The following is a 22,286-nucleotide window of genomic DNA, read 5'->3' on the forward strand; positions in this document are numbered from 1 at the left end:
GCTGCATAATGCCATATTAGTGGTCTCCTACTCCTACTGTAAATGTGTTCTGTCAAGTATATGTATAACAATACGTTTACACGGTAGTTAGATCAATGTTTCCCCACAGCAGGTGACACAGATGTTGCAGACGGTATTTATTGCTTTTAGCGGTCACATCGGAGCCCTTCACACAGTGGCTCTGCCCTTCGAACATTATACCTTAAATGACTCTCGTAAACCCTGTGTTCTCGATCTGATATCGGCAAGCAGACAGCTCACATAGCACAGATGCGTTATGTAAAACAATACTTACAGAATTTACATTTGGCAACTCGGCTCTGATGTTGTCACTTCCCACAAGCACAGCAATCAAAAGAGGAAATCAGGCCACTAGCAAAATGTAGGCGACTGTTTTAGTGAATGCAATATATTTAAAAAAAAAAAAAGTTTTACGTCAGATATGCAGCAGATATTAACTTCAACAAAAATATTGTTTTGTAGCATTGATAAGCGGCAGATGACCATCAATACATCAATGCAACTTTAGGTTTGGCACACCTGGCAATGTGCAGCTGAGTGTAGCAGCAATGTGATTATAGAAAGAAGCAGCTCAGCACTTAAGATGCAATTATGATATGAAAAACAGTAAAGCAAGCACCATAAGCATCATAAACCCAGCACATATGAAGTGTGCAGAGAAACTGTGAAGATATTTGATCTTATGATACAATAGCCATATTAAGTTTGCCATTAAGCAAACACTACAAATATATAGTTATGTGTATGGACTCTGTGCAAGAGAACAGACTATTTTGCATCCATAAAGCCAATAAACAATATTTCCCATTCTGTGATACAGATGGGAGTTTGCAGCACAGAATGTAAGCCGACAGACCCACACAACAAAAGAGGGGGGGGGGTTCCTGCAATTCACACACACACACACACACAACAGTTTAACTGTCACGGAACTTACTTGAGTACTCATATTTCACTTTTATGCAAATCAATATACCATAATGCACCTGCCAAACAGCCAAAGAATAATGAGCGCAGCCTTTAAAAAGAATAACAAGCATATATTGCATCCCATATGTCGCTAATGTTAGGTTGCAGAACAAAAGAAGAAATTAGCAACCAGTAGACGCAAAGATGACTCAAGCACACGCACACACACACACACACACACACACACACACACACACACACACTGTATAGAGGTAGACATCCACTCCATTTAACAGTAGGCTAAATGGTCAAACAAGAATCATATCTATATCTATGTTTACATCTCACCTTTTACCAAATTGCCCTTCAACCGCTGTCAAACTAAAAGAATTTGGCCTCTTGGTTTTGTTTGGAAAGTAAACTTAGAGCAATCTCTGCAGCCATGTTCAAACAGTCTTTGTCTGCTGCTATTTATAGAATGAAAATTATTATAATAACAGCACCACATCGTTAAAATTACAATTACAAGAAGTTTCTCAACTTCTGAAGAACGTAATATTTTGCCTCCAAAAACCTTTGTCAAGAACACATGTAGATCCTTACAATATGTGAATTTCAATAGCTATGATTAGGATGCAGAGGCGATCCTGAGCCACAATAAATGATAGACACAACCTCACAGATATTAGTTCATTGCATGACGTTAATATATCGGAAAGTTAAGGCCTGCGCAGTTTGATCAACACTGTATGGCATCCACATTATTCCAGCAGGATTATATTGGATGGTTTGGTAGATCCGTCTTCCGTTGCACCCCCCAAGACAAAAGGGGAACAAAAATCCATACTCTTCCATCATAATTGAATCAGGGAACTCAAGAGCCTTATTTTCTGCATTGATGTTTTCATTCACATCTTAAAATCAGTGCGACCTGCAGATTCATTTATGTAGCGCCATCTGGTGGTTGAATTAAGAGCACCGTGACAATTTACGCAAAAAAGACAAAGTCGCGGTCTCCTCTACTTTATCCAATTTATCTCAGGAACATTTTGTAATGTTATCAGGGAAACAACAGAGGAAACTGAATTAGGTCCTTCATGAGGAGGAAGGGACACACGTTGACTTTGATACACAGTGATCCGACGAGAAAAACAAAGATGAGTGAGCGTGTTTTTGGTAAGCAACTTCTTTCTTTTCTTTTTTTTTTTAAAAGTAGTAATGTAACGGGAGCAAGTTGAGAATCAGAAATCTGAAATTAGATTTCAAATTTGAATAATGAGATTCATTCATGAGCAATATGACCATCAGTTTGCCAACAGTGACTCAGGCTCAGCACAGCAGTCACTCTGAATATTGTCTGCACATCTCTCTCCAGCACTTAGCAGTGACCTCTGTTCATCTGTCATTTTGAAAAATAACAGCCAGCAGCCTGTTTGGTCAGAAGCCCTGAGACTTTAGCGGATCCCTGGATCGTATCCAGACATAAGGCCGATTAGCTCGCCCTGGCTTTTTTTTTTTTTTTTTATCAGCTATGAGCAGTGTACATGACATTATATATTCACAAGGACCTGCTCTATGTGTGCATTTAAAAGCAAATAACTTAAAAGAAACATCAATGTCGACAATATGCAAACATCGATACGGTGTGCTGCATACGATATCTGTGAGTATCGAATATGGGCTTCATATACATGGCAGAAATCTTCAACCATGTTGTAAAGCTTTTTGTACCCATTTACATACATTTATAGTATGCAATAGGATTTATGTCTCTGCCCCCGTTTTTTTTTTGTGTGTGTGTGCGCGCGCAATCCTTTCTGCACCTTTTTCCATGTAGCCATCAATGTTGTTTGTTCAGTGTTCCATTTATTCATTATTCATTACGTGACTATATTGGCTGCTGCAAAACTGGCACTAATGTCCCCATTTTGAAGAAGTGTCTATTGTCGGCGTCACTAAAACAGCAGGGGAGGATTCACGGGAGTCATGCAGCACTTCACAAGAAGGACTGGCAGACACGAGCGCAACGACATTGCAGAGCACACTGAAGCCCTAAGACCACCTGGTGTGCACAGAGGGTATGTAGACCCTCTTTTAAAACAGATACACTGAGGGGAGGAGTCAAGGTCAAAAACCCTTTTTTGGAAATGCATGCATGGCGCTTGAGAGATAAAAAAATAAATAATGCAACCAGTTTTATTGGCCACGCAGTACGCACTCCCACTGCAAAGGAGGACATTATTAAAAAACATGTGCAAAAATGAACAGAAAATCTCCATTAAGGACACATATAGTACATTATGCATGCACCCTTCATCTACACAGTAGCACTAAATGGGTTTATCTTCTCAGGTTTCTTGCCATCAACAGCGGTATAAAATATCCACCCTCCTCTAGGGTTCTATGGCAGCTTTTCTTCAACAGCCCCTTCAGCTCATCAGTATACCATTGAGTATAAATGAGGATTATCCAGAGTAGCTCCTCGGCAGGATGCATCCCTCCTACTTACATCCTTATTAATGCACAAGAGGGAACACAAGCACTCTGGAAGGTGTTGACACATTGAAGCACAAACCTCCTCAAATCAGGCTGATTATTAAAAGTGCAAACACCCATTGTTGTCACATTTAGTCTGAGGTGCCCTTTGCAGGTGAAATTAAAATAAATGGATAATGCAACAACTCTTGTTTGCTTGTTCTGACTGCATGTCTACTGATTATTAAAAAAAAGAAGAAAAAAAAAAAAAAGAAGAAAAAACTAATTTGGAATTATAATCAGATACAATACGGATATGATGACAAACCGCTCAGGAGGGTTCATTTGTGTTCCTACATTGCTTTATTCCTGTCCGTTTATCACCAACAAATAAAATACAAAAGAGTATTTCTTTTTGCAACCTTCTCTATCAATTTGCTTGTGTTCACGACCTCGCACAGGCACGAAATACACAAAAATTCAGTTCTGGGTTTGATAGTTTCTCTCTCAAGACACTTTCAAGTGGAACAATTATCTTTAGCAGAGGCAATCGACCAGTGCTGAACACCGGGCACCAAAACACAATTACAAAATGTAGCTTAAAGCTTCAGAGGTAAAGACACCAGACGGCGTAGAAGTCAATGCCTGTACTAGAAGTACCGTATGTGAATAGACTCGAGTGCACAAACGATTTTCAGGTCTTTTTTATTTTATTTTCTGGCAAGTTGTCCACCTTTTAAAATACACTGAAGATTACTGATATGCAGTTTATTATCTTTTTTTCACGGTACAGTGAGACCCTGATTCCTGTGTAATGACACCGTTATAGGATTACTCTACAAAAACTAAATAATAACACGTTAGCTGGCATACTATCCATATGAAATGCATCATAACGATCACTTTGCAACGAAAAGCAAGACAATGGCCATATAGTCCGCAAAGATGCACAATTCAAAAGGTGTTGACATTAAAACCACTGATTTAGGTCAACAATAAAATCAAGTTAAATGCTATTACACAGGAATCTGATAAATATCAAAACAAAAAATATTAACAGAAATGCTCTTTTCACAAGTGTAACAAAAGACTTACAGTTTTTCATAGATATAATAGCGACAGGTGACAAGGCCTAAAATAAATGATAATCTCTTGCCATTCAGTCATAAAAACCTGACAAATACATGAAATCTCGAGAGATAAGAGTGACAAAGACTCACATTTGTTCCAACCAGACACTGTACAGCTCAGGGTGGAGGTCGGGGGCTAAAAATGGTCGACAGCTTTTTAAAATTCTGCATATCAACACGTCCTGTCTTTCCATGGAAAGCCAAGGCATTAAAAAAGGTAACGTAACTCCTCGTACTCAAAGATGAAAACAAAGCCATAGCGTCAGAGGGCTCTTTAAAAAAAAAAAAAAAAAAAAAGCGTACAAAACAAACTAGTAAACAGCCAGAGGAGCATGATGTCTCTGGTGTCATTTTATTTAGCTAGTCGTCTTTCCACCACACACAGATCCAAAGAGCGTGTTGAAAAACTAAATGTCCAAGTTGCACAGCAAAATGACACGATCACAAACCCACAGTAAAGAATCCACCAGAACTGAGCTGTTTTGTTACTTCCAGTTTGTTAATAAATGCATCTATGAATTTGGACTTTTCCATGCTTTAGGTTGTTGACTAATGATTTGTTTGTTCGTGCCTCCTGCGGTTCGCATTCTTCCCCCACACAACCGCTCGTAGTGATTGCAGTGCCTCTGCAGCATTTGTATGTGAATCCACAGAAAATACAGACTTTAGCTTCAGCTGAGTGGATATGACATGTATGTACAGTAAATGCTCAAACAGATCATTAACGGTAATTGGCAAAATACGCGCGTTGTCAAGAGACGATCATGTGGTCATGGGGTGTTACAAAAGAGTTCTGGCCCAGCGCATAGCTTCCCCCACTAAAAGGCAGAACGATTTCAGTCCATACAGCAAAGGCTTCGCATCAGAACTAAAGGCTTTAGCACCATAGAATATCACTTGTTGGCAAGCAAAAAGAAAAAAAACCATAGGCAGCATGTGCTGGATATCTACCAGACATATATATTTTTAAATCCTCTCTTGTATTTCCAACACGCTGCGAGGGAAATCAGTTAAACTTTGATCTAACCTAATGCGCAGACACCTTTGCCTTTTCCCTCGTGCTGAGCAAATGGACGATGAGGTGTCACAAAATGTTCACTACTGAAGCTTCAATCGGTGCCGATGCTCCTAATTAATCTGTCTCTGATGTCACTTATCAGGCAGGTTGCTTCCAAGCGCAGACGAGGTTTGCCATGATGAATACCCGCGCTGACGGGAAGAGAGAGTGTGTGGAGGAGAAGTGTCCATGTGACCAGAAGTGGATTTATGGAGAAGGTAAGCAGGGTTGTGTTCGCTTTCAGTGAAAAGTGGTAGCAGCCAAATGTGATCCTCTACACGTAGTCGCCATGTCTTGTCTCTGGAAAGGCCTCCAACTGGGACCTGCTGCATATTGGAGCATTATGGCCTCAGGTGATATAAAAAAGGAGCCAAACGGATTGACGGGTTGAGTCTCAGACGCAGGTGCCTTGGTGTGCTGGAAAAAGGGCTTTTCGGTTCTTCAAACCCTGGCACTTTTCCTTAAAATCGGATGGTTTCTGCTGTGAAATGTCTATCAGCGCACTCGCAACGATGAGTCCTAAAGAAGGAAAAGAGAAAGAAAATGTCATTCGGGGGAAAAAACAGGCAATTTCCACGAATTGCTTTGTTCAGTAAAAGAAACAAACAGATATTACAGGTGCGCCTATAATAACACCCAATCTTATGTGGAATATTTTGGAGCTTCCAAACGCAACATTTATTTCTTCCTGTTGGGATTTGAACCACGTTTCTCAGATATAATTCAGGGATAAGAATATGGTTGCTTTATTTATTTGTGATGCAAATAGGTTGCAGTGGTGTGGCATTTGCTGTATGTGATATATATTTTTGTCATAGTATATTATTTAGTATTTCTGACGGTGGACTGTTTGTAATGTTTGAAATGATTTTTTTTTTTTAAACAATGAACCTTATTTCTGAATATTAGAACAAATTATTAAAGAGTCCTGCTCACTCAAAGTATTAAATATGTACACCAACAGACTTGGTCACTGAACCATGCTGAAGATATGTGTGGTGAAAAATATGACACATACATAAACAACACACACATCGAGCGAAATGTTTACACAGTAGTTTCTTTGTAAAATGACTGGTCATAAGGACGAGACACGTTTGTGGAGCTGGAAGGTCGTAGGGGTCGTATGCAGTGAAATGTGACCGGGCACCATGAACATAAACATATTTACTGAAGTAGTTAAGCAAGGCGCCATCGGCCTCGTCATCAGAACAATACCAACTCAAACCTGATCAACATTTATCTGAATAAAGTATGGTGAGTGTCACATGAACGGTGTTCATCGTTTCACCATATATTATTAAAAATGATGAAGCCATTTGTTTCTATGCGTGTTACCTGACTGTCCCGGCGGAGGTAAGTCTGAGAGTCCGGAGGGCAGACGCATGAGGACAGTCAACACGGCCGCTTTACCTCCTGAACACGGCTCCATCGCAACCGGTTTAGGTGCACCCTGAAAAGAGATGGAGCGGAAAAGACAACAGCTTTTAAACACAATCTCAGGGTGACTAAGAAGAAATGAACTCTCCAAAAACAGAAATATGACCACTGGTTTATTTGGATTTTACAGTCAAAAAAATAGCTGCATCCCATTTCCTGAACTGACAACACCAATAATAGCAATTTGTGATAAGGCATGAGAGACAATATGACAAAAGGATTGCATTGACTTGATTGGTAGAAGATCCCAGGACCTCTTTACCAACCAAGCTTCAATGCAGTCACACTTGGAATGTCTTGATAGCTGAGAACCAGCAGACCAACAGTCAGATATTAGTTGCTGCTTTTAAGACGAGACACCCGCCTCCTGAGACAAATGGTTTGATTGGTCACACAACAAAAACAATTGCACATCTGCATTCAATGGCACTGATAAGAGCGGTGTGTGTGTGTGTGTGTGTGTGTGTGTGTGTGTGTGTCCCTGTCAGACAGGCCACGTGTTGAGGCAATGACCTACCCTCTCAGTTAATGGCCAAAACTGCTTGTCTCAAGCGTGAACAACATGTCATCCTGATAATGAATGTCAGTGGTTTCACAGCATGTTTTGGATGGGGGGTAGAAATTGGGGAATAATAACACTGAATAGAATTTACTTGTTTTCTACGTGTCTGGATGAATTTAAAATGGAGATGAGGTAGATTGGTAGAAAAACAGGGATGCACGAGCACATGCATTAAGACCAGATAGGATCCATGGCGCTTATTTGTATTGACGCGTTCCACTGGAATTGGATGTAGATTTTTTTTTAAATACTAGACACTTAATCTAATTTGTGTATTTTGAATGAACACTGACTCTAAACGCCTGGATAAACTAAATACAAACAGCATGTTTAGTATAATTGATACAGTCAGAAGTTACATGCAGATTTGTAGAAAAATAAGTGCGATCTCGTTTCCTGTGAAGCGTTCAGTGTAATTTCCCAAGAAACTTCCAATGAAGTTTGCCATTTCAAACTCCAGTATGCTTCTTAGTTACTCTATGATAATGAAGGCATTGAAAAGGGCATTTAACACGACGAACCTCGTGATATTAACAGTATGAATTAACATTTCTCAGCACATTTTGGGCACATAATTGTTAAATATCTTTGAAGACATCCTAAAAAGACCAAATGATATTGACACGCACCACCTGAAAGAAACTACTGAATGCCGATTCTGAGATGTATTGGTTTTGACCTTCATCAAAAGAGAAACCCTCTTTGAGACATTTGAATAATCTGCTGAGGTTATGAACGCTGTCATGATGGTCCCGGGTTATTTGCCTGTTCTACTAATCAGCTGGAACTAATGCAGCGGGACAGAAAGATGAGGGGGGGCAGAGAGCAGGGCAAAGGTGAGCCAAAGTACAACGAGAAAGAACATTAAATGTGACACACACACAAACTCTAATTGTTAATCAGCCGTTACAAGCCCAACATTCATGCAGTCGTTACCCCGGTCGTATGATTTGAGTGCATCCGGCACAAGGCCGGCTTTCAAATGTCTCCCCTTTGACGACGTGTGTCATTTAAACTACAGCGCATGCTTCTTCTGTCAAACTAATTAACGTGCAACCCTAGATCAACTGCGGGGACAGAATAGGTGCATTCAAGAACAAGGATCTTCAAGTACAATTATGCATGTAATATTCTGAAGGGCTCAAAACCTCCAGAGGCACCATGTTAACACAAGGAGGCTGAGCTTGAATTCATTGAGTCATACCGATACTGTACATAAGAGACATGTTCCTGTATTGCAGGCGGATTTGTTTGTGCGCAACCCAATTGGGCCACATGACCTGAACACAATATTCTCAATCTTTTCAGGGACGTTTATGAACAAGAGGCCCATCGTGGATCCATGGTTGACATACAAGGGCAATTAAATGGCCAATTATTTCATGTCCATTCAAGTGATTCTTGCTAATGAAGAGCCACATAAGTCATATCCGTGCAAGGGAGCTAATTTAACCTATGCCGTGTTTTGATGAAAGCCGATTCCACTGCAAGCCATTTTTACACGGACCACTGGGTGAAACATCAGCTGTTCCAATAAATTTAAAAAAAAATGTTTTGTTTGTGTAAAAAAAGTCAGCACAAATAGCACTGTATTTCCTCTTGCCCTCTCTTAGTCTGGAATAACAAATATTCCTAAAATGGAGAGGAAAATTAACAACATAAATAAATAATTTAATTCCATTCATAGGCATTTTAAAAACCGGCGTCTCCATAATCATACCTTCCAAAGGAGGTTTACCCATCCTGCATTTCAACTATGCATTACCCGAGTTGTATTGTGGTCATTCATAATCATCCAAGCAGATAAGTACACACACACACACACACACACAGTTTGCGCTTTCCATTCCTCTGCTGACAGGTGTCATCCATCATACTAGCTGTCCGTTAGTGGTTCCATATGTTAAATGCTGGCCATAGTGAAGAGGGACATCTGTGACATCGAAAACTAGGCCGTAGTGTTTGTGCCCCGACAGCTGCTGACATCTTGATCGCTAACAGCAATGACCAGCTCTTTGGGTTTAAACTGACCACAAATGGAGAAAATGGGCACGAAGGCCACTTCTCTGCGACCAGCTGGAGGGTGTTGGTGACAGAGAGCTGGCAATAATGATTGCAGTGAGACCAGTGCTGACAGTACATTGAGAGAATAAGGTCTCATCTGTTTTCATGTGTTGGAATGGGTGTGAGGGGTCATTGTGGTGCTGCAGTCCCGCGGTGTCTTGTTTCCTGTGCAAGCTCAAGCTCATCTAATAGTGTGGCTATTGTATTCTAAAATAGGCTCATAACTTTGTCTTTCAAAAAAGGAAAAAAATTCAAACAAACTTCAGATTTCCAAACTGTTACTGTAACTATAACATGTGTATTGTCTGCACTAACTCAGTGAATGAGTGAGTCGGAGTTCAAAGTACAAACAGAGCTGGTGAAACAAATAGGAAACCAGTGATACTAGCGTGAAATCAGTGTCCTCTTTGACATCAATAATAGCCAAGTGGTGCCAGATGCTTTTTAAGTTTATAAAAGATAATTAGGCTTGTTTTATATGGTTCACCCTCAGCTAGAGCCAAGGTAAGTGATGGAGCTGTACATTGTCCAACATATACATTTGCACATTTGAAACTATGTTGATTTCTGTCATGGAATGAGTCCAAAATACACTAAAATTATTTAAAATCTGACAAAGGCTACAATGTCTATAATAACCACATCAATTCTATACATATCCCCTTAATGCAAATCATTTTAACAGCTGTAAACTTAAAATGGAATAAAATCATCAATCTAGTAAGCAAACTGCTGCACCAACTGCATGACCTCTGAAAAACACACATTTTCAACAGAGAAATGTGTGTTTGGCTTTTGCTTCCCTGCAAGGTATGCTTCATGACCTTTCAGAAAGTACACAAGATATTCATTATCTATTTGATGACCGCACGTCTGGAATTAACACCTCGCCTGCGGTAACGCCGGCGTCACACACCGCTGAATGTCAGTCGAGACCATTTCTGGGCCATTAGAAGCTTCTGGGAGGTTTGGCATGTAAATAATTAACCAACAACACTTTCATTAAGAGCTGCTTGGTGAATTAGAAGTATGCTGGATTTACCATCAAGACTGCCACCCTAAGACGTGTTTTTAAAATGTATTTAGGCAATGTACTCGGTAGGAAGGTGTGTACCCTTGTATGCTGGTTTTAGCTTATTTCTTCGGTGCTACTGAAAAGCATTCAGCATCCACATGGCTGTGGAATAAATGGAGGACACAAGCATGCAAATCAGGATTCTTGGGTGTTTTCCCACCACAACAACAAGAATGTGTGTGGTAACTTCCTGGAAAGCTGTACGGACATCTAACTGAGATTGAAAGTCAAGCATATATATAGGTTCATTCTGCATCTTGAAAGGGTCAATAAGCAGACGACTGAAGAGGGTTTTTTATCCAGTTATCATTTCCAAAACAGCTTGGGATATTGTTCACAGCAAAACTCTCCAGTGGATGCAAAGTTTCGGCCTTAATGCACTCCAGAACAAGAACACGCCATTGTTTTTTTGTGCAGAAAAGGGAGGAACGCTACAGGAATAAATTATTAAATAGCAGACTGACAAACAAGTTCCACTGACAAGTATGCAATTAACATTTTACTTAGCAAAGTTAAAAAAAGCAGTGGTCTCAAAAACCCATTCAGGCTGAGATTGTAACTCACTGCTTTAAAAGTACAACTCAAAAAGTGCAGTCAGAGAAGCGAAGGAGGATTGTTTTTCTCCTCTTCTGATCTTTACAATGCCCTTCACACCACCATAATGCACGCCGAGTACCACTCAGCATCATACATTAATAGCTAATGTAGGGCCTCTTTCGTGGTTGCCACAGTTATTTTATTTCTCTCAGCTGCAGGTGACACAGAGGTGGCTGTGGCTCAGGAAGCACTGTCCTTCGATGTTAATTTGAGGATGTAGCTCCCCATATTGTCCTGAGCTATGCTTTTATCCCACGTGGCATAAAGACCCAGACTGTGCTTCAGTTCGTCTGGGAGATATTCACCTCGCAGGAATAAAGCAGTCAAGTAGCAACTGGACTAAAGTCAAAAGCACGTGAGCACTCAGGGAATAACAAAGAATTCATACAAATCTTGAGTCCAAAATTAATCATACGGCATGTTTCCAGTAAACAACCCAAAAGGGACAAATAAGGCTAAAATGAAACACACACACACACACACACACACACTTTAGAACAAACACGTACACTAATAAAATGTTGCACAAACCATGATGACTTCATCATTTGAAAATCATTGCAATTCAGTGATGCTTTTCAAAGTAATGACCACTTCTTCTTTGCAAGAGAATTAAAACAACCATGGAATCTTAATTTGTTTTTACTTAAAAAAAAAAAAAAATCCATATAAATCTTTTTCAAAATTGGCATTGTGACAACACTTTACTTAAAATGTTTCTATTGGTCAATGGCAGCAAGTCTGTAGGCCTGATAGCAGAACACAGTTCATATAAAGAAGAAGAAGAGGGACACGGGGAGAAAGGACCATGGCAGCTTTCTTATTGACGTGGGGAGTGGATAAAAGGCGGACATATTGCAAGTGGTTGAGTACACCGCAATAAGGTCCCAAATATGTGGCACTACACAACTATTGTGTGTGTGTCAGTAGAAGCACTAACAAATCCAAGACTTATTGTTCCGGATGCCAGCGCAAAGATGGCACGACGGGCGGGGGGGGGGGTCACATGGTCAAACTGTTTGGTGCCCGTCAAGACTTCAGCTCCATTTAGGTGAAAACATGTGGTGGTGGAATTCGTAAACATTACATTATATGAAAATGAAAGAAATCAGGGTCAGTGTGTGCTTGAGTGTGTATGCAAAGAAGCAATCAAGACTCACCTCAACCGCAGGCTGCAGCAGCTCCGTTTCTTCTCCTCTGGTGTCCAGTGCAACCGCAACTGAGGCAAATGGACGACTGGCCATCTGCTGGCGCTCTCTCATCAGTTGCTGTAAAAATCAGACACAGATGACGAATGAGCTAAACACAGAATGTAGTCTAATCAAACAACAAATGAGAGAAATATGCTCTACTGAAATATTAATACACAAACACATAACAGGGTATACGTTGTTTACATTTATTACACATCATAAATATAAAAGGCTTTTAAGTTACTACCCAAGAGTGACGCGTTTTCTGTTGGTTAGACGGAACAGAAAATTGCCCCACTAATCAATATTGTAAAACAACTTGCGCCATACTTTTATCAGCAACACAGTGTCGGATCAATATCTAAACAGGCTACCGTGTTAGCACCAAGGACAATCACTGATTGATATTGGATTTGTGATGAGTTTAAGTGTGCTGTATTAGGATCTAATTGTACTTCAGATTACTGAGCACATCAAGCAGTTGTGATGATTGGCCTCACGACCTGCCCTTCCTTTGCACTTCTCTGAAATACAATAAATAAGGCTCTACATGTGCACCAACCAACATCCATACAATTGTATACGAAAGTAATACAAATACACTTTATATAGTACATATGCATTTTAAAAATTTAAAAAAAAAGTTACTACTGTGAAACACTTGAGGGAGTTGTATGTACAAATGCAAATAGACATGGTAAACACTATGGAACTAAACATGTAAAGCTTTTGGTTTGTCCATGCGCCTGTAGTGAGAATGATATCTGCCGTTTAAAGAGCTCGGAGGGCGAGCGTGTTCTTTTAAGCCTCTCCAAAACCAAAACACAGGAGCAAAAGAGGAAGGAATGAATCAAACGGTGTTTGTCTTCTGAAACATAAGCAACCATGCAGCGTTAAAGTATCAACCCGGCATTACTTCAAAAGGCCAAGGAGCATTTTCACGAGCTAACCTTTGTCCTCTTCATTCTTGTAATACGAGGACCAACTACCTCGACACTGCGAAAACAAACCAAGTAGCAGTGTTGCCAGGTCCGCGGTTTTCCCACGGAATTGGGCTACTTTGGGAGTGTTGCCGCGGGTTGAATTTTTTGTCCGCTGGTTCGGGTAGACCTATTTTGCATGCAAATTACATGATCTTTAAATAAAAATCCATATTTTAAATGAAATAATTTATTTATACCCAAATCCTACCAAACTGACTCCAGATCAGCACGTACACACATGGACATGGGACACGCCCAAATACACACACGCACCTAACGCTCTCAGTCTCTCTAGTTTGTCCGTCAGTGAATTGGTCTACACGTTCACAGAGCTATATTTTATTTATTATAATATACTGTATCTAATTACACAAGGCCATTTTAGGACCTAGGTGAAATAACTGTTTAGGGAAAACTGCTTTTAATGCTGGCATACTAAACATTTGGTGTTACTTTGTAGATATTACAATACATTTGGCAATGATAGCAATGCTGTTGGACTTTAAAAGCATTGTATATGGTTTGGCACGGGCATATTTTGAGTTCTGATATTGGGCTGGTTTTTGGGCTGGTTTTATTGGCCATTGGGCTGGTTTTGGGCTGGTTTTGATTGGCCATTGGGCTGGTTTTGTCACACAGACCTGGCAACCCTGCAAAGTTGTCTCTTTACTTCCCGGTCGTATACTTGGGCTTCTGACGCGTTACCCGGAAACTGTTCGCTTTAGCGTCGGCCTTTCCGCATTATGAAGCAAGTGGTGCACATTTAAGTTCCCTTTTACAGGCGTCTCGTTGTAAAAATGTGTCAGGTGGAGACTTCAAAAAGCCAGCCGGAGACAGATAGCTTAAGGAGCGAACTAGCAACAGCTGATGGAATCTGCCAGTGACAGTTGTCATTTCAGCAGACGTAGTGATGGTCATCAGCTAGAAATGAGAAGCCTGCTTTTATCTGCTGTTGTCTCAGGTATCGTGCGGTAAATCTGCCACCGTGGTCGCTGTAGACGGCGTGTGCGCCGAGCGAGAACGGAGCGCTTGAGAGGAATAGCAACGGTAACTAAGGGGGTGCAGCTCGGCAAACAGACAATTGGCCAGAAAACAGAGGTAAAGCCTCACCAACAAGAAAAATCAAAAGCTACAATAGTAAGAAGTAACTCTTCAGCCCACCCTTCAAAAGAAGAACACTAGAAGGTTTCAGCACTATCCAATTATCTCATATCACTAATAAAACAGAGTGTTTCTGGTGCTCTCCATCCTGAATAGGAATTTGTCCTTGGTGTCGTAATGAACCCTGATATTCTTGTGTCCAGAACCCCCACCCTCACCATCTCTGAATTTAATTTAGTATTCATTAGTCTGGCTATTAATTGGCAAAATTAAGATGAGGTCTGGAGCGGTTGATAGCATTGTACAAGCGAACAAGTGGGAAAGAAAAATATCTGCAGGAGACTATTTGAATTAACATCTTGGGGAATCAACGACCCCACGTACATGACAGGTTTAGAAAAAGAGTGTGTCAGAGCACTGTTTTCATTCTTTCAAATATCATTGTTCTGTTGAGGGTGTACACAGGAAAACATTACAATGGATGGAAATAGTGGTATTCAATATAAAAACCGTGATTCGATATTTGAGAGCCAACGGTGACTCATTACTAGTCAAAACAGCATGTTCTCAAATGTAGCTGATATTTAATACACATTTTAAATAAATGCACACTAACCTGCCTGGAACACATTGAATGGCAAACAACAATGCAATACAATTTAATTTTCAATTTATCCTTAATATTAAACTGTAATAATTAACATTATGACACAGGGTTACAGACGTAGTTTTATGTAATGTTTAAAAATTTAAAACAACAACAAGTGTTTATTTTAGGTCACATACTAGCTGGGCCATGTGCACACCTTATATATATATATATATATATATATATATATATATATATATATATATATATATATATTAACATCTTGTGTGCATTATATATATATATATATATATATATATATATATATATATATATATATATATATATATATATATATATATATATATATATAAAAAACATATATTGTTGCGTAACAGTTTGTTTTAAATGTTCTATGAATCATAAATAATACATTATTTGTGTTGATGCGGCCCAGATTGAACGCTCAAATATTCCTTAACAGAATTGGTGTACAAGACTCACTGATGGGGAGCGAGTGAGAGGAAAGTTGAGGTCATTTCTATGTAAGGACTGTTTTGTTGAACGCTCCCTAGGGGAGCTAAAGCCGAGAAAAAAACAACAGCCATATGAAATTGAGATTGATCACCTGATTGATTTTTCTTTTTGGAGCTCAGATTGTTAAACTTTAAATCTAAGGGCCGATGTTAGATTGCTGTACATCTCTACTATTAAACATCAAAACCGATAGATTTGAGCTGCCGGGCCACCGCAGGTCAAAATGAGAAAGTTTGCCCTTTTCGAAAAGATAAAAGCAGGATTGAGGGCCCGGCAGGGTTGTTGCAAAACAAGAAAACACCTCACGGCTTATTATGGTCTCCAACACAAGAGCTTCAAATCCAACAACATTCATCCTAAATGTCAGATAGCAGTAATGTTATTTATCATGTTGCAGAATTCATTTAAAGCAACAAAGAGGAGAGCAGGGAATGCTGGCGTTTTGCTGTGTGTCCGGAAAAGGCATAACAAAATATGTGCTGGGTGGAAATACAATCATCAAAAGGGCCAGAACAATACCAGGGAGATTCTAGAAATTAATACTAAGTTAACTCTGCAAAAGCAAATAAGATTTGTGCAATGACGTGAATGATTTTGTCAGCATAACATACCATAATGGAAAATAAAACAAAAATAAATGCTTTAACAATCTACACTCCCACTGGGAGTAATGGACTTCACTTCATGACGATATCCTGCATAGTAGACGGCAATTACGAAACACAGTGATATGATATTGGTGTGGTTGAGTGGTTTTGTGTAGGCGGAAGTACAAAGAACTAATTAGGAACAGGAATAATATGCATTATTGTGGTAATAAGATCTGTAATAAGAATTCTCATATAAAATATTCATTATTTGTTACTTTGTTGTATTTTTATAATTCCGTTTTACTCATTAGTGGAACGGTTCTAAGCTTCCAAGGGTACGCTATATCCTAAATGGAACTCCTAATCACAGATACGCTCAATCCTTTCTAACTTTAGAGGAAATGATTAGAGTGCAAACTAAACAACGGACAATCAAGGTGACCAGGAGCTTAAGAGTCGCATAATCTTATTATAGCAATCGATAAGTGCTGATTGAGCTATTCAAGGGAAGAGCAGATCACGAGACTACAGTCTGCAGAGATGCAGAAAGGTGAGGATTATGTGGTGAGTAATGTGTTGCTTATAGAAAATCATATAACCGAGTAGTCTTAATCCAAATGGTTTTTTACAGTCGTCATTTTAAAAGTAAAGGTTCACGCTGCCAGCATATAAAAATTAAAAAAAAGTGTCTTTTACAGAAAAAGAGTGCATTCAGACCAACTTATGCACCGCAATAAAAAAAATGCAGCTCTTTCATTTATCTGAATGAGTTTTTCCCGGTAAAAGAAAAGTGAATCTGGTTCAACTGGTCCAACTTCCTCCGACAATCAAATAAGTGAAATCAGACATTCTTACTAGAACACTTTGTAACCTGAGCGGTTGTATTTCTGCTATAATTGTCTCCATGAACCATGAATGTCATGGCAATCGGACTAGTAGATGTTAAATCTCACAGGAAAATTGACATTTTTCACCTGTTAGAGAGTAAAAGTAATGGGTTCATTCATCCTCTGGATATCAGAAAGGTCTGTCTTAGCTCTAATGCCAATCCATCCAATAGTTAGCATCCCTATCTTCTCCTCAGCTGACCAACAGGCATGTTTAAGCCATCAATTACAAACTGGAAGGACCAATGTCTTCTATGGGTTGAGGACGGCATCATCTTTCCATAAACAGATGATAATTTGTTACTGAAGCATTTAGTAAATGGAATGCTTAAACATGCTGGAGAGAGAGAAAAAAAGAAAATTGGTCCTCTTTATGTTAGCCGCTGAGCAATAATAGTTTTGAGTGCTTTTAGAGTGCGAGTAAAACATCCCCGCTCTGCATGACGGTCAGTACATATGTCGTGAGTGTGTCTGAAGTGTGCGTCCGCGTGTCTGTAGGAGTGTGTGAGAGAGATAAAGAGAGAGGTGCTGCATAAGATACACCCACATGTTTGTGTGTGAACCATCTTCCGTGTTGCAGTCTTGTGAAATGTCAGCGCCCCCTCCCTCCCATTCCCCCCACAGGTAGCTTCAAAGAGGTCAGCCGTGTCCTCCTCCGTGGCATTTACAGCTGTTGTTGTTGTTGTTTTATCCTTTGTCGTCCCCCCCCTCCCCCTGCCACTCAGGACCCAAGTCTGGTCACCTCTCCTCATCTATAATTATGTATTTAAATAACAGCTGTACCTTTGGAACAAGTCCTTTCAACTCCTGCCAAAAAAAAAGAAAGCTTTTATCCCATTAATGCATTAGTGTGGTGAAAGATCAGCTTTGTTAGATGAAGTCACTACAAGGAATTACACGTTCCCCCTGATGTCTCTAGGTCTCTGAGGTGTTAATGGTTATTATTATAAATTCCATAACAGACAGACAAACTTGGTACAAATACTCATGTCAAGTGTGTTTCAAGCAAAATCTACACACAAAAATCAAAAGTACTTCACACCAGGAAGTTAATAAAAAAAGCATTCAGAAGTTCAATCAGTATCAGACATCCATATGTCACTTGGCTTGTCATTGACTCTGCCATCTCCAGAGGCCTCATTATGACTCGTTTATTCCATGTCCTTATGCTAAATGAGGGCTAGTGAGCATTTGATGGCTTTCAGCCCAAATCCTTCCCATATTTAGACCAGCTTCGTAAGCGCATGGGCTTTTTAAGAGCCCCTTCAAATTAACTGGACACGACGCTCAGTGAAGAGCCAATCAGTTCACCGAATAGACAATATCGATGGGGGCCCAATCAGCTATCTAATATCACATGTGATTAATCACAAGTTCCACTGAAACTCTTGATTATAACTTCACCAGAGTGACAGAATGTTGGATACAACCTATAATACCGAATATAATATATAACGATTTGTAATAGACGTGTTTGTGGATGCTGGATCATTTGAGGCAGGTAAGCTGCTTGTGCAGTTTTAAAAACACCTAAAGTTAAAAGACCACTTTAGTGTTGCCCTCCTATAACTTGGTGGGATTTACATTGGACAGGAAACAAAAAGAAAGTTTAAAATCTATGCAGCAGAACCATAGATAGTCTTTTATATTTCACTTTTTCCTTCTCAAAACATGGCGCCTACATTACCCACAAGGCTATCACAAAACAAGGCAATAGCTTGTAAAACCTGATGATAAATCATCCATATCTAATAAACTGCAATTATAAAGAAAAAAATTACTAAATCTTAAGCATTGCATCTCTGTATATTATTTAGTCTAAATTCCATATAATTATAATACATTTGCATGATTCTTTACCTTTGACGGAACTTCTTTTATATTTAGAATATTACATCATCAATCACTTCAGAACAACCGCGGTTATGGTTTTCGTTAACAGCTGAATCCTGCATCCAAGGATAAGTGTGCACTTTAAAAATGGAGACTTAATATTTCCTAATGTCACATCTCACTTTAGAAAAACAAAACAAACACCAAAGCAAAGGGAGTCCTTTCTGGCACACACAGATTGATTTGCTGTATTTGTCCTTTGAGCTGAAGATCTTATTTTCTCTGTAGTGTTTTAAAGAGTGATCGATTATGTCTGCACCTGTCAGACACTGATAATAGACTTTATCAAACAAAAGTGGGAAAATAATTCAAGCTGGAGGCTGTCCACAGGATTGTGTCACAGCTGAACCATTTGTATTTTGTTATCGTTATAAGAAAATGTAATTCTATTCTAAAATGCTTAACTTTGGAGTGATCATAATTGGGTATGTTTTTATCAGTACCGATGGGAGTTGATTGGAGGCCTGGATCAACATGAGAAGCTTACAGTATGAGGTGTGCAGACTTAAAAGCAATTCTTAGTCATTTGACCTGAACTTATCCAAAAATACTAATAACTACAAATGGTTCTACCTATTTGGCCATTATAGAAATGTGGACTAGAGAAGCTGTGAAGCACTACGTGCAAAGCCAAGTAGCCATCGCAGCACTGAAGAACACCATCAGGGCTTTTACAGCTTTCGGGAAAAGGTGACCAAAAGTAGGGCAGCTGAAAATGCCACGAGGAACCTGAAGATATTATTTTTTATCAGGTTCATGAAGCCATGTAGTAGCAACCTTTTGTGTCAAAAGGGTTTAACTGCATAAGTGATCAAAATGACCCATCTTAGGCTGGGCGGATCGCTGGTTGTAGCTACAGGTTTTGAGCATTTAGTCCACTCAAACCTGGAATAATTTTGCATTTGCAGCCAACAATGAATCCATCTGACAACCTAAAATCCTCTGGGATTCAAATTCAGAAAGAAAAAGAAAGAAATACACTTTCACTGAACTTTACACTAGAATTGACAGACTCCAGGGAATGTGCACTCAAATGCAGCTGCATTAATATATAAGATACATACTATATATTCAAATGTGTAATTCAATAATTCAGAGATACAAACTGATGTGTCATCTGCAAACAAATCTTTGAGTCCTTGCAGAAAAACAAAAGTATTTTATTGCTCCAGTGACAAAACTTTTCTATCACCTGAAATTAAGAGGAGTGACTTTTTTAAAATGTAACTATTTATCTGTTTTCACGTGGCAGCTGAAGGGCAGTGACAAACAGATGACGAGGATGCCAAGAGCAGACAGGAAAAGTGAGCAGCATTTCAATGAAATGAGCCCATCTGCCTGCATTAATTTTTATTGACTTTAGATAGGAATGATTCGGAGTTACGGTAGCTATCATTCTTGTTTATTTTCATATATCGATTAGAGGATATAAAATTGGGATCTTATGATTATCAATGGCATCCCCAAAGGGGAAATAAATTGTGGGAGCTTTATTAGCGGACTGCAGGTCATAAGGCTGGACCAAATTAAAGTTCCTGCTATTGAGTATCAGACAGCATCTCGGAGAATATAGGGTTCAGTCTGAAGAGATGGAAATGATGGACGCTCTTACAGAAACCAGGACCCACCTCATGCAGTCTGGGTTCCTGGGAGTGAGGTGAATTTATATGCATTTGCTCTCTTCCTCAATTTCCTGCACCATATTTTTCTTACTCTCTCTCCCCCTTTTTAAAAAAAAATGTATTTCCAATGCCAGTCATCTCATGTTTCTCCCCTTTTCATTGCCCATCTATTCCCATCTAACTGTCATACAAACACTGAATATTAATGATTAGTTCCACCACCTATAATTCACTGTATCTCTACTTCTACTTCCCTAAAACCTTCTTTGCTAGCAAATAACTGAAATACAAATGTAATCTCGATTATAATGTTGTACTTTTAACCATTTTTATTTATGGCAACATATTTAAATCAAAAACTGGGACGCCAAAAACATTCTTAAATACCGACCTTCTCTGAACGATTTGTGTAGATGTTTATGGGATAATGCTGCCTCGGCTAACATATTGAGGAGTAACGACTTTCTACAACCAGAAGTCATTTAAATATATCCGCGGTCAGGTGTACATCATGCGTCAATAGAATGTGTTTTATGGACTTACTTCTCTCCGCCTTGATGCCCAGCAGGTCTGTTTGATCTTCCACACCACTGCAGCCACCAGGAGGAGTGACAGAAAACAACTGGAGTGAAAGAGAGGAAACAATGTCAAGCGAGATGAAACAGCCGTCACTGAGAAAGTTCACATATATTCTTTGCATACAGAGGGAAGACGACCCTCTGGTATTTAAAGCCAGATATTGAATATGAACATGAAGTTAACACAGTGGTTCATGTTGAAATGTTGTAAGAATCCCCATTTTTACATTATGTCCTTCAACAGCAGCTTTTAAATGTACATTTATTGTATATTCACAGTATTTCCTTGATATATTAAAATAACTACAATATTACTGGCCGAACCAGTGTAGAGCTTAATATTCAAAAGTTTCCTTTCAACTTGAAAAAAGACAAAAACAGAGGATACGAAGCACATTCATGAATATGTTGGCCGATTACTTCAATTAATAACCCAACAGTAAAATCATTAGTCAAGGGAAATTCAACAAGGTCCGAGCGATACTGGGATATAGAAATATGACTGATTAAGGGCTTCCACTTCATTATCCTGGTGACAGATGAGTGTTAAGATTATTATGTGCTCAAGAGACATTGTGCACTTCCTATGAGCTTGTCGGAGCACACTGTTAAGTACAAATAAATGGCCATACATAAATCTTTAAATTCAGCTGCTCATTAACACGTATTTCACCATTTCCCTCTAATTATTCGGAATTACCCTAGAACATGATCCTGCTCCTGATGGCCAAGAACAATGAATCATATTTGGATTTGAAACCCATCCTGTAATATGACCAATGAGCCCCTGTCTTCGGGGACATGCAACATTTCTAAAATGGGCAGCCTGGTCCACTAAGCACATTTCACCAGAGACACTCGACTAGCTCCGATTTTTTGGGCCCATTTCTTTGATATTTTAACTTGAGTGGGCTTCCAATTTGCCGGCCACACCTGCTCAATTCCTAGGTCAGGATCTTTGAAGGAGGCGATAACGTCTGCCA

The 22,286-nt window shown here is 39.4% G+C and overlaps 1 protein-coding gene across 1 annotated transcript in view; it reads right to left on the reverse strand.

The window, feature by feature from the left end:
• Nucleotides 1-4,094: 4,094 nt before the first annotated feature.
• atrnl1b (attractin-like 1b) overlaps nt 4,095-22,286 on the reverse strand; it is a 56,111-nt gene continuing 37,919 nt past the window's right edge. Inside the window, exons 26-29 of the mRNA XM_034558330.1 lie at nt 21,269-21,347; nt 12,491-12,598; nt 6,931-7,045; nt 4,095-6,111 (exon numbers count right to left, since the gene is read on the reverse strand). Of these exons, the coding sequence (XP_034414221.1) occupies nt 5,987-6,111; nt 6,931-7,045; nt 12,491-12,598; nt 21,269-21,347 (427 nt within the window). The 3' untranslated portion in view covers nt 4,095-5,986. The remainder of the gene's footprint in view (nt 6,112-6,930; nt 7,046-12,490; nt 12,599-21,268; nt 21,348-22,286) is intronic.

The sequence above is a fragment of the Cyclopterus lumpus genome, chromosome 19 (genome assembly GCF_009769545.1).
Source record: "Cyclopterus lumpus isolate fCycLum1 chromosome 19, fCycLum1.pri, whole genome shotgun sequence".
Taxonomy (NCBI): domain Eukaryota; kingdom Metazoa; phylum Chordata; class Actinopteri; order Perciformes; family Cyclopteridae; genus Cyclopterus; species Cyclopterus lumpus.